This window comes from Eumetopias jubatus, unplaced genomic scaffold (genome assembly GCF_037043125.1).
Source record: "Eumetopias jubatus isolate StellerSeaLion01/CBP00866 unplaced genomic scaffold, mEumJub1_p1.0 scaffold_2, whole genome shotgun sequence".
Lineage (NCBI taxonomy): Eukaryota > Metazoa > Chordata > Mammalia > Carnivora > Otariidae > Eumetopias > Eumetopias jubatus.
The window spans coordinates 145,288,931-145,303,260 of NW_028274808.1; the positions used below are offsets into that span (position 1 = coordinate 145,288,931).

The 14,330-nt window shown below is 37.0% G+C and overlaps 1 protein-coding gene across 1 annotated transcript; it reads right to left on the bottom strand.

The window, feature by feature from the left end:
• Positions 1-648: 648 nt before the first annotated feature.
• NPFFR2 (neuropeptide FF receptor 2) lies at positions 649-14,090 on the bottom strand. Its single transcript, XM_028100578.2, has 3 exons — positions 13,763-14,090; positions 6,727-6,826; positions 649-1,498 (listed from the first exon to the last, which is right to left on the bottom strand). Exons 1-3 carry the CDS (start codon positions 14,088-14,090, stop codon positions 649-651), a joined length of 1,278 nt encoding a protein of 425 aa, XP_027956379.2.
• Between the last annotated feature and the right edge of the window lie 240 nt (positions 14,091-14,330).

The window sequence follows — 14,330 nt, forward strand, 5'->3', positions numbered from 1 at the left end:
TGTACTATATATTGGCTATTTAAAAATAATAAAAAATATTTGACAAGAGTCGGATGCTTAACCAACTGAGCCACACAGGCACCCCTATTTATGAAAATATTAAAAAGTCAACAATGTTATGATTTCACCAACTTTAAAAGAAAAAACAATCAACCTTTAAACACAAAGAAATAGTGTCTATTTGCTATTGTAGTTCTTATTTCTAAGAAGGCTAAGTGTATTTTAAAAGCACAAATAATTCTGCAGTCTAAAATTCCAACCCCAAAAGTAAAGATGGATTGACAAAATGTACTCTTATGCAAAGAATTGCCCATTTATCACCATTTGGGGAAAATGGGTATGTGTGTATGTTGTCTTTATTGGTATACCCAAAATACACAGGTTTGACTCATATACAAATGGCTAAAATGGAAAAGGTCAAGCTTTGAAAATTATTCCTAGAAAATGGATTTATCCAGGCAAAGTTGTATGTATCTATATATTTTATATACCATAAGATTGAATATGAACATAAGACAGCTTTTTTTTCATTTCTGTTCATAGAGGTCTTTCAGTACATGTTTTCTTTAGAACATTCTCAGAAACAATTGAAGTACAAAGTTAAAGCAAGAGTATTTCCATATATAACACACAGTATAGTTAAAATCATCATACCAGCTCTTTTAAAATCTCATTGCTGTGGATAGCTTCCCCTAATTCTTCCATCATCAATTCTTGTTTGGGTTTTTCAGCACTTTTCCTACAAGGCAAATTTTCCTCATGTGAATTTTGAACGGTAGGTACCTGGGCTAACTGATGAGACGTATTTATAATCACATTGTCTTTAGCTCTTAGGGTGTAGGTTTCCTTGGGTCTTGCTCTTTTTTGGCAGAGCTGGAGGTGAAAAGCATCTTGGAAAGCACGGTGAAAATTCTCATTGAAGAAACCATAAATGATGGGATTGACGCTGCTGTTGCAAAAGGCCAGCCAGTGTGCAAAAGGGTAGATGTAGATATTGATGACCCGTAGTTCATTTGGAGACAGGTCAGCGTAGTCTGAGAGCATCATCAGTGTCCACAGAGGCAGCCAGGAGAGAATAAAAAGCAGGGCCACGATCAGGAGCATTTTAATGACCTTCTGCTTCTTCTTGGACACCATGTGCCACTGTTCCTGGTTCTGTTTGCCTGTGTGGGGCACTGTCATCTTGAAGAGTGAAATTCCAATCCTTCCATACATGATGACAATGAGGGACAGGGGAACCAGGTAGATGTTGGCAAATAGCACGGTGGTGTAGATCTTCCTCATTTCCTGATTTGGCCAGTCTTCCCGGCACCAGTAGACTGGACTGGTTTTATTCTGGGAGTTGAGTTTCACTTGGTAATATTTTTCTTCTTGTACATGTAACATTATTGCAGATGGGGACATAATGACAATGGCCAGGACCCAGATGATCACAATAATGACAAATGCTGTCTTGATAGTGAACTTTGGTTTAAAAGGGTAGACAATGCACCAGAACCTGCAGTTAAAGGTAAGTATCAGTGGAGCACTGCCTTATACCTTCTGACCAAGTTGTGAATTAAACTTAATTCTCCCACTCATGTTCCCCTCAAAAACATAAAGTTACCATTAGCAATAGAGAAGCATGCATTGATATTTTTTGTGACTGATACAAATTTCAAGTCAAAATATGAATAAGTTGAGTATCAGACACTATATTAGTCACTATTAATAATAGGTGACCATGGTAACTAGCAGATATTGAACATGAATATTTAGTATTCTGTTCCAGACTCTTTTTAAACTTCCCCACTTAAAAGATGGCAAAATAGGCTTAGAAAAAGTAAAAAAATCTTGCCCACAACTACACATAATTTTAACACAGGTAGTTTGGCTCCAGAGTCCATATTGTTAAACTCTCCTTCATGACCTATTGTGCTCCCTTCCCATGTCATCTTTGTGCTTGGCCAATTGAACATTAGCAAGCATGACATAAATAGAAGCCTGAGTGATGGCACAGAGGCACCCAACCAAACCATAGAATCATGACAAATGTTTAAGCATTTTTGTTTTAGGCCAGTAAGTGTTTTGGTGGCTTGATTCACAGCTATAACAGTCTGAGAGTTTCCATTATGAGTTCTGATTTCATGCCTTCCAGAAGTTCTATGTCCTCTGATGAGCATGGAAATTCAATGTCAGTACATAGCATAACCCTGATTTCATTTAACTGCAATTTTGCTATTGCGAGTCTTGGCATTATTATTCATACTCGCTATGATAATTATAATCATACCATATACATCTATAGAATACTATATTTTCCAAAGTACTATCACCTATTTAATCTTTGGTTTTTGTAATGACTCTGTAAAGTGGAAATATGAAAATTATTACTTTCCAGATCTGCAGGTAAGAAAACAAAGCTTTTAGTGGCTCAGCAGCAACTCCATATTAATTTTTTTTAAAGATTTTATTTATTTATTTGAGAGAGCGAGAATGAGAGAGAGAGAGCACATGAGAGGGGGGAGGGTCAGAGGGAGAAGCAGACTCCCTGCTGAGCAGGGAGCCCGATGCGGGACTCGATCCCTGGACTCCAGGATCATGACCTGAGCCGAAGGCAGTCGCTTAACCAACTGAGCCACCCAGGCGCCCAACTCCATATTAATTTATCTGACAACTCTTCATATACTAATTAACTTGAACATTGATTGCTCTGTTGTCCTTTATTTCATGTGTAAAGTCTGCTGTCTTAACCTCCAAATTTTCTTTTAGTCTTCTAATTAATGAGTCTCCCCATCTACTCATCCTTAAATTATGGGTAACTTCATAGGCACAATTCTAGGTATCTTGTTCTTTTTGTAAACCAACTATTGGGGCTTCACATATTTTTTCATTTATTCAACAAATACATAGATATATTCAAAGAGACAAAGATGAACATGAAGAAAATGCTCTCTGCCAGGAAATAGTCAATGAAAATATTGTGTAATTATGCTAAAATCATGCTAGAGTTTAGACTTGGCCACTGCATTAGTCAGGGTTCTCTAGGGAAACAGAGCCAACAGTATGTGTAAGTATATAGAAAGATATTTATTTTAAGGGATTGGCTCATGCGGTTATGGAAGTTGAGAAGTCCCAAGATCTGCAGTTGGCAAAATGGAGACACAGGAGAGCCAATGGTATAGTTCCAGTTCATATCCGAAGGCTTGAGAACAGGACAGCCATGGATATAAGTTACACTCTAAAAGCCATCAGGCTCAAACCCCAGAAGAGCTAAGGTAGTTCGAGTTGGAAGAAAGAAAAAGACTGATGCCTCAGCTCAAAAAGTCAGGCAGGAGGAATGCTCTCTTACTTGCAGGAAGGTCAGCCTTTTTGTTTGTATTTGGGCCTTCAGCTGACTGAATAAGGGCCACCCAGATTAGGGAGGGCAATCTTTTACTCAGCCTATTGATTCAAATGTTAGTCTCGCCAGGCACACCCAGAATAATGTTTGATCAAATATCTGGGCTCCCCATGACACAGTCAAGTTCACATGTAAAATTAATCATGACAACCAGTTAGGGGAAAAAAAAAATCTCAGTATTCTATCTCAAGCAATGGGGGATGGTGCCTTGTTCAGGACCAGTGAGCAACCAGAATTGATGGGGTTTGAAGAGTGACTAGAAAGAAGTTGGAGAGAAGAGGAAGGTTCAAGGATAAATCTCAAGATTTTCACTTAGATTGGATATGTGATCCTGCCATTCCCTGACTGGGGAAAATGGGAAAAAGAGCTTTTCGTTTAGTTTTTTTGTGGAGGACTGGTAGTGAAGAAAGTTCAATTCTGGGTCTGTTTATTTTGAGGTGGTTGTTGTTGGATGTTCAGGTGAAGTTATTCAGAAGCATAGATATGAAATTTAGGAGAAAAACTTCATCTGGAGAAATAGGTTTGGGAGATTTTTTTGTAGAAGAGACCCTGAGAAAGGCATTTTGGTGCCAGTAGTTCAGAGAGAGATGAAGGTGTGGTGGTTTTAAAACAGGTCTAAATTCTTGAACATGCTTTCCAAAGTCCATTGAATGCACTATGTGACTCACTTAATGAATAGGATGCAGAAGGGACACTGCATGACTTTCACTGGCACACTCTCTTAGGACACACATGCCTTGGACTGATATGAGAAGTTCAGCTACCTTGAAGCTGCCATGCAGTGGAGCCCATGTAGTGCTTGGGAAGCCCCAGTTCTATCTCCTAGCTGTTCAAGGCTTCCCAGTCTGGGCACCAACATAAGGGGAAGGCTGCATTCCTGGCCTTAGAACTCCCTCTCTGATGCCAAGTGGAGCAGAGACAGGGTATATGTTTCCAATCAGTGAAGCTTCCCTCATTATAGATTCATGAGCATCATGAGCCACTAAGTGGTTTGTCTTGGGAGGTGACTTGTTATATTGCAATAGATAACTGAAATATAGAGAAATGATACATGGATGTGAAGGCAGAGAGCAAAGGGTATGTCACGGCAGGGGACCGTAGTTTCATCACTTTTTAAAAGACCTAAAATGTGACAGATACAGATGAAATTTTTTTGGTAGCGCTATGCAATCCTAATCCTATTCCATTTTCCTCAGAAATCCTAAAGTTGCTATATATCCTTCCTGTCGGTATTTTTATGCTTTGACAGTATTAGTCCGCATTTATAACATTTTAAATTCTATATTATGGCACCATATTATATGTATCAATTTATAGCTTTGAGATTGTATGCTTTTGAAATTTATGCATTTTGATATACATTGACCTAGTTAATTGATTTTAGCCAGCATACAGTTATCCATTGAATAAATATAGCACAATATACTTATTGTTTTAACCTTTTTAAAATGAAATCTCTGTTTAGGAGTCATCCTAGAAACAGTGAAAGAGAAATTTAGGGATATTTAATGCTAAATGCAATGTGCAAGTAAACCTGATAAGCTCAAGATTCAAGTAGAAAATGCAAAGGATATTAGTTTTTTTATTCACAGTAGAGATAACAAATAATTGTAATAGTATTACAAACATTCATAACAAAATAATTTAGTAGTAGCATTATTTACTAGTATAAATTAGTATGCAAAAAATTAGTAGTAACAGGATGTAGTAAATTTGGAAATAATTAGCTCCCAAATTTTAATGTAAAAAGCTATCTTTGGCATTTGTTGGTTAGCATATATTGTAAATTCTGTTCTCTTTATATGGAAACCAAAAAGCTAGATCTATAAGATAGGTTCTTAGATTAATATTGAAAATAGAATCTACCAAGTTGTTTTTTGATGTCAACAATTCTATATAGCATTTTACATATTTTGGGGTCATGGTTCGGTTTCCCTCTCAAATCTCTCTTAATTGCCATTGCCTTACATCCTCTCCCATCTAGGTTGTTACAGAAGTTTAACTGTTCTTCCTTTCTCCAATCTTACACAACTCCAAACCCTTTCTGTTTTTCTAAATTGAAAATCTAGTCATTATTTCCCCCGTATAAAAGACTTCAGTAGCTCCCTGCTGTCTTCAGGACGAATGGAAGACAGGCCCATAGAAAACCTACGGGTGGTCACACCTAATGTGCCATTCCACCCTCCCATGTTCTAGCTGGCCTGCCTCTCTGCACTTCTCTTGATAAATATCCTCCTATTTCAAGTGCCCTATATATATATCCCTGTCTTAAGAGATGCTCTTTCCTCTGTTTCTTCTCAAGGTTAATTTCTAAATCTTGAGGGATCAGGAGGTGAACCCAACACTCTCTGTCCTGAGAGGTAACTTGATCACTTTCTCCTTTGTACAGTTGTTATGTTAGAGAGTATTATTTGTAAGTATTTGTTAATGTGTCTGTCTACCTCTGCCAGAGTGTGGGCTTCTTTAGGTAGCACTTTGTCTAATTTGTTTTATTTTTTAAGATTGTATTTATTCATTTGAGAAACAGCACAAGCAGGGGAAGAGGCAGACTCCCTGCTGAACAGAGAGCCCGACGTGGGGCTCAATCCTAGGACCTGGAGATTGTGATCTGAGCTGAAGGCAGACACCTAACATCTGAGTCACCCAGGTGCCCCCTGTCTGATATGTTTTAGATGATATATGCCCAGTACAGGCACACCTCAACACTATGTGTAAATGAATGTATTAGTACATTTTCTCTTAAAATCTGGATAAAATTTCAGGTTTATTTCACCACATTTCCACCATTAGAAAATTGAAGGTTCTAGTGAAAAACAGTATAACTATGATGGTATGGACTTTATGTTTGTGTCCCCCCAAAATTCATTCCTCGAATAAGGGTTAGGGTTTCAAATGGTAGATGGAGGTAATTCGGTTCAGATGAGATCAAGAGGGTGGTGTCCCCAGGATGGGATTAGTGTAAAAAGAGGAGACTAGAGCTCCTGGTTCCACAGAGAAGATGGCCTTTTGCAAAACCAGGAAAAGGTCTCTCACCAGACACAGAAGCTCCTGGCATCCTGACCTTGGACAGCCCAGCCTCCAGAACTGTGAGAAACAAATTTCTGTTGTTTCAGACACACTCTCTGGCATCTTGTGACAGCAGTACAAACTAAGACACATGTCATCCCTAATTATTTAATTTAAAAAATGGAAATTTTAATAGTTTTAGTTTATTACTAAACCTTTAGCAGATATATGCCATGCTCTTAAAAGAGTAGATATTATAAATATAATTTTGGGCAGATATAACCAAATTTAATAGATTATACAGTTTTCACTAGATTCAGATTTTGGTACCGACTTACCTATCCACAGCTATCGCAACCAAAGTAAAGACTGAAGCTGCGACTGATATTCCTTGGATGAATCCACTGATCTTGCACACTGTGCTTCCAAAGGGCCATCCTGAAAGGGATATGAAACAGTCTTTGAATAGATCATATATATTTTTTTTTAAATTTCACCAAAAATATGAACAGAAAAGCATGAAATCAAAACTGATGCAACTATTTCCTAAATGATGTCCAGGGAACAGTCATTGTTTTCCATTATTTTCATTAATATCTCCAGAGCTCTATTTTTAGTATACTACTACTAATGTCAGAACTTAATTATAACTTTTTAATATACTACTACTAATGTCAGTTATAACTTCTAGGCACTGTAGTAAGTGCTTTGTATCTATTAATTTATCTAATTCCCCAAGGCTTTTGAAGGCTTTATTCTCCTCCTCATGATATAGAATAAGTAATAAATACACAAATATCACATACCTTGCCACAGCTAGTTAGCATATTTAGGATTTCAACCCCAGCTGTATGGTTCCAGAGCCTAAACCATTAACCCTTATGCAATAAAGCCCTTTAAATGAATAAGACAGGAAGAATATTGGTTTTATAATTTGGAAATATACCCCATAAATTATGAGGAACAGGAGGTACATGTAGAATAAATAAGATTAGAATTTATTCATATATAATGTAATGAGACAATTTACCTCAGAGGTACATTGTTATAGAGTGAATGTTTGTGCCCCTTCCCCGTTCAGATGCATATATTGAAGCCTTAAGCCCTAGTGTATTTGGAGGAGGGGCCTCTGGAAAATAAATATTTTTAGATAGTGCCACAAGGGTGGTACCTACATGATGGGATTAGTGCCATTAGAAGAGAGAGAGCTTTCCTTTCCATGAACATGCATTGAGGAAAGTCCATGCGAGCACACAGCAAGAAGGCGGCTGTCTACAAACCAAAAAAAGGACCCTCACCAACAACCTGACCATGTATCACCCTGATGTCAGACTTCTTGCCTCTGAAATAGTGAGAAAATAAATATCTGTTGTTTAAGCCACCTAGTCTATGGTATTTTGTTATAGCAGCCTGAGCTGACTAAAACATACTTTGAGAATCAAGAGCACTTTACAAAAGTAGTCTATTTGAATTACTTTCTAATCAAACCTCATTTACTGAAATGTTTATAAAGGAAATAACCACCCATCTGCTATTATAGGAAAATAAGCAACTATTCTAGTTTCCCAAAAGATAAAATTTAAAAATCTGAGGAATAGGCAACATTCTTTTTTTTTAAAAGATCATGCAATTTATTTTTACCTATTTTTTTTTTAGATTTTATTTATTTATTTGACAGAGAGAGAGAGAGTGGCAGACAGAGGGAGAGTGAGAAGCAGGCTCCCCACTGAGCAGGAAGCCCCCGACATGGGACTCGATCCCAGGACCCTGGGATAGTGACCTGAGCTGAAGGCAGATGCTTAACCAACTGAGTCAGGTGCCCCTATTTTTACCTAATTTAAAATATTCCCCCAAAATCTAAATAATCCAAGCATATCTAAAAGAAAATATTTTGTCATCTATCCAGACCATTTTAAAATAGATGCTTGAGTTACTCTACTGAATAGAAACCAAGAGAGAGCATGTTTTCCCAGTCCTAAAATTATTTGGCTGTTACAATATTAAACAAAAAAAGCAAAAAGGAGTGTGAATAGCCTTTGGTCAAAAAAAAAAGCATATGATTTATCTCACCTCCCTCACTAAATTCCACTAAAATGAAAGCACTAGGGAAAAGAAAACTCAAATAGAAAGAATGTGAAGCTGGGAAAATAAGACAATGGGGCTGAATTATGAATAAATGTAATCAGATGCCACTTGCTTTTCCCCTGGCCAGCAGAAGGATGGAAGTTACTCTCTGAGGAGGTGGAAGCAAAGGGGCTCTAGACTCTGACTCACTAGGAGTGGGTACCACAATGATGCACAAGGATTAAGTAAAAATATATACTCTGCACTCAGTTCTGTTGCCCAGGGACCCACTGAGCTCTGGAATGCAGCAGCCAGTCTTATGATTCCTCTAGCAATAGATCAGAGAATTTCCTTCTGGGGAATGTGATCCTTCCAAGAACACTGATGTGCAGATTTTGACAGTCGTGGATTTCCCAGCGAGTGGCGCAAACTAAAGAAGCTGAGAGTGGGCCAAACCTCAAACCTAAGGCAGGCAGAGGTCCAAGACAGCCACACTGTGTCTCACTTTGAAACACAAGCAGCTAAGTAGCAATTGACATAAGGGAAACCTCAAATATAGAAGTGACTATAACAAATAGGAAAAAAGAAACTTAACAGAAAACCAGTATGAATCAAGTAGATGAAAAGAGCCAGATGTATAGAGAAGGATGTCCACCCTCACCACTTTTTTTCAACATAGTACCATAAGTCCTAGCCACAGCAATCAGACAAGAAAAAGAAGTAAAAGGCATCCAAATCAGTAAGGAAGAAGTAAAACTTTCACTATTTGCAGATGACCTGATGCTCTATACTGAAAATCTGAAAGACTCCGCCAAAAAACTGCTAGGACTGATACACGAATTCAGTAAAGGATACAAAATCAATGTACAGAAATCTGTTGCATTTCTATATACTAGTAATGAAGCAGCAGAAAGAAAAATTAAGAAAACAATCCCATTTAAAATTGCACCACAAATAAGATACCTAGGAAGAAACCTAACCAAAGAGGTGAAAGACCTGTACTCTGGAAACCATAAAACACTGATGAAAGAATCTGAAGAGGACACAAAGAAATGGAAAGACATTTCATGCTCATGGATTGGAAAAACGAATATTGTGAAAATGTTTATACTCCCAATGCCTATAAAAATACAAAGAGCACTTTTCACAGAACTAGAACAAACAATCCTAAAATTTGTATGGAACCACAAAAGACCCCAAATAACCAAAGCAATCTTGAAAAAGAAAAAGCTGGAGGCATCACAATTCTGGACTTCAAGTTATATTACAAAGCTGTAGTAATCAAAACAGTATTGTACTGGCAGAAAATTAGACACACAGATCAATGAAACAAAATAGAAAACCCAAAAATAAACCCACAATTATATAGCCAGTTAATCTTCAACAAAGCAGGAAAGAATATCCAGTGGGAAAAAGACAGTCTCTTCAACAAATAGTGTTGGGAAAACTGGGCCACTTTCTTATACCATACACAGAAATAAACTTGAAATGTATTAAAGACTTGAAACCATAACAATCCTAGAAGAGAACACAGGCAGTAATTTCTCCGACATCATAGCAACTTTTTTCTAGATATGTCTCCTGAGGCAAAGGAAACACAAAAATAAACTATTGGGACTTTATCAAAATAGAAAGCTTTGGCACAGCGAAGGAAACAATCAACAAAACTAAAAGGCAACCTATGTGACGGGAGAAGATAAACAGCTTAACACCCCCAAACCAAATAACCCCATTAAAAAATGGGCAGAAGACATGAACAGACATTTCTCCAATGACAACATACAGGAGGCCAATAGGCGCATGAAAGATGCTCATCAGCACTTACCATCAGGAAAACAGCCCACGTGTCCACTGATTGATGAATGGATAAACAAGATGTGGTATATAGATAGATAGATGATAGATAGATAAAGAAGATGTGGTGTGTGTGTGTGTGTATATATATATCTGCGATGTGGTATGTCTATGTATGTAGACGCAATGTGGTATATGTGTGTGTATATATATATATACACACACATATATATACACACACACACACAGATGTGTGTATATATATGTGTGTGTGTACATGCAAAGGCTGAATATTATTCAGCCACAAAAAAAAAAAAGAAATCTTGCCATTTGCAACTACATGGGTGGACCTAGAGAGTATCATGCTAAGTGAAGTAAGCCTGTCAGAAAAAGACAAATACCATATGATTTCACTCCTATGTGGAATTTAAGAAACAAAACAAACAAGCATAGGAAAAAAAAACAAACCAAGAAACAGGGTCTTAACTATAGAGAACAAACTGATGGTCATCAGAGGGGAGGTGGGTAGGAGGATGAGTTAAGTAAGTGATGGGGATTAAGGAGTGCACTTGGCATGATGAGCACCAGGTAATGTGTGTAATTTTTGAATCACTATATTGTACACCTGAAAGTAATATAACAACTAACTGGAATTAAAATAAAAACAAAAAATAAACCTCAGATACAACAAATTTTATCCATGAAATGTGCATGACAGTATAAGAAACATGCAGAAAATAAAAATAGCTCAAAGAATTTAAAATATGACAAATGTAGAACTCAATATGTCTAGAAAATTGAGAAAATCTTTGAAAATGGAATAAGGACAGAAAATGAAAAAGATTTAAAAAAACGGCAAGCCAGAACCTCCACTATCTAATAGGAATTGAAAAAAGTAAAATGGAAGAGAATTATACAAGAAAATTCCCCAGGATTAAGAAGCATTCTATTTTTGAATGGAAGTACCTGGTTTGTCTCCAACACAATAAATGAAAAATAACAAGACTTTTCCAAGGCATAATTGCCTGAAATTCAGAACACTAAAGATAAAGAGAAGTTCCAGGAGTTTTCAGGAGAAAAAACAAAATGCAAATCAGGATAAAAGCAAGAGTGTAATGTCATTTAGATTTTTTAGCAGTAGTATCAGGTTTCTCAGCAGTAACAATAGAGACATCTCTGTTAAAATGTCCAGTCTTGAATACTTTATACAGCTAACTATAAATCAAATATGAGGGCAGAATAATGATAATTACAGACAACCAGATCTCAAATTTTTTTTTAATCTTAATGCACACTTTCTCAGGAAAGTGATAGACAAATAAACCAAGAAAGAAGACATGCCTCCAGAAAACAGGGGATCAAGCACTAAGAGAGGTGAAGAGAATCGTTAGGTTCTCAGTGAAGGGACATCCCAGAGCAGTAGCTGCTGAGCTCCTTGCCTGAAGAGCAAAATGTCTGAATAGGGACCATAGGGTAGAGAGCATAGCTGGGGCAGGGGGGGGAATATCTAGAAAAAAGATGCAATTCACATGTTGCCTGATATGTTTGAAGGTATTTACAAGAAATTAACACTCCTGGAAGACAATTTGAGAATATATTACTTAAATATACGTACCCCAAACTAAGTAAATCAAAACACGATGCCCTTATTAAATCCAAGAAAACATTTTATAAGAAAGAAATTGATGCCCTAGCACTCAACATGCCTCAGCAGGGCTAAGCTACATGAAACAATAGGAATGTATTCTCTGCATACTGACAACAAAAAATTATCATTACATTGGGAAAGAGTGTGAATGTGTATTTGTATGTCTATATAAATGCATCTGATTGCATTTGTACATGATTCCCGCTAATCCTGCTTTCCCAACTTCACACTCAGCAGTATCTGACAGTTTCTATGGATTTATGTTCTTTTGCTGTGTATCATTTCAGTGGAGTCTGGTGAGGGACACTTCCTCTTGTGGTAGGAGAGGATTAAGACAACCAAAGTACATCTCCCACGTGTGAAGATAATACATAATAATGGAAACAGGTTGCTTAGAAATAGGAGAGTAACTACAGAAAATAAAGGCAACATGCTGAATGTGGCTGCCTCCCGCAAATGGGAATCAGGGGTAAGGAAGGGTAATAATGTGTATGGAAAAGTTGAGATAATAATTTCATTATAAATACTTATAGGAGGGAGATACTGAGAGCATTTCTTACTGGCAAAATAAGTTTCTTGAGAGCAATAACAATAATTTAAATCAATTCTTTCATTCTTTTTGCCTAGCACAGTATCTTAAAAATGTACATTCTCGATAAATATTTTTTTAATGCTAGACCTCACAAAAATGCAGAATCTATGAGTACAGATGCTAAAAGAGGCACTCTTAAACTCTCCCCGGCTCCCACTCCAGAGAAAGGAAGGAAACAGAAGTCAAGTCTAAAGAGAAACCTCTTATTCTTCAGTAAACTGATAATGCTATGAAAGGCTAAGAACTACAATAGGGCTCATGGCTGCTCTAAATATTTTTGATATGCAACTATGGTATCATTTAAAATTTTTTAAATTTAAATTCAGTTTAATTAACATGTACTGTATTATTATCTTCAGAGGTAGAATTTAGTGATTCAACAGTTGCATACAACACCCAGTGCTCCTTACTTCAAGTGCCCTCCTGAATGCCCATCACCCAGTTACCCCATCCCCCACCCACATTCCATCGTTTTTTTTCTTATACAGATTTGGAATATGAATATCTTGAATACTGTTCATTAATTAATACAACAAATACTTGTTAAGCAGGTACTATGCGCCAAAATGGTTCTGGGAGCTGGAGATACAGTGCCCCTGCACTTCCAGGGTATATAAGGTAGTACTAGAGAAGTAGTAATATAGGCCAGAAGTACTCTAGGGTAGTACTCTAACCACCACTACAATGTGAAGTGACTTTTGTTGCATACGTACATTATCACTGATGAACAACCACTTTTTGAGAAATCATTGGGACTGCTGCTCCATCTTCCCTCAAAAACTATTGGAAATCTCCCTAGCTAACCACAAGAGGGCCTCAATATCTGCCTGTTAAATTGAAGACATTGGATCAGTTGAAACCACACTTAACCACTTCCTTGAACTTTACAGTGCATACTATTACCAATAATTCTAACACATTATAGGTGCCCTGAACTATATCAAGCAAATTCAAAGTCTTTAGTAAGAAATGTTAGATCTCATTTTCTGATGACCTTCCAGTGAATACCCTAAAAATGAGTTTCTACTCTCCCTCTCTGTTACCTGCTTTATTTTTTATCCCTAATTCTTATTAACCTCTGACTACTTATGTTATATCTATTTGCTCATTTTCTTTCTCCTCCTTCAGAATGTAGACTCTATGAGGGCAGGTACCCGGAGCAATTCTTGGAACTCCATAAATATTTGCAAATGAATGGATGGCCCTGCCATCGGTGCAGGGATAGGGGACAGAAGTTTCCTCCTATCATCCTTGCACTGTACACAAGTCAACATACCTGTTATGATATTGTCCAGCAGCGTGATAGGCATACAAAATATGCCAACCAGTAAATCACTTATTGCCAGGTTCAAGATAAAGAGATTAGTGACTGTATGCATATGTTTGTTCCTCATTACAGTAAAGCAAACCACTGTATTTCCCACCATGCACAGGAAGAAGATCAGAAAGTAGGAAATAATGAAGATTGCTGCCACTTGAGGCTGGTGAAGATAGTAGTCCACATAGGTGATATTGATATCTGAATATAGGTGATACTTTGTGTCATTGACACTCCAAATGTCATGCCAGTTTTCTGAAGAGTTTGAGTCCCATCTCTCACTCATGATGGACCTGAACAAAGGAGAGGTAGAAAAGAAAAAGCATAATTAGAAGCTGGTAGAACATAAGTTCTGTACCCGAGTTTAAAAAGAACACTTTTAAAATGCTAGGGGATTTTGATGGTCCTTCTATAATAATCCTTTAATTTTGCATGGAACAGAGTTATAAATAAAGCATTCAAATTATTAGGATTTTAACCAAGAAGATTGAAATTTCTACTTTGTTTCATAAGTAACAATAAGTAT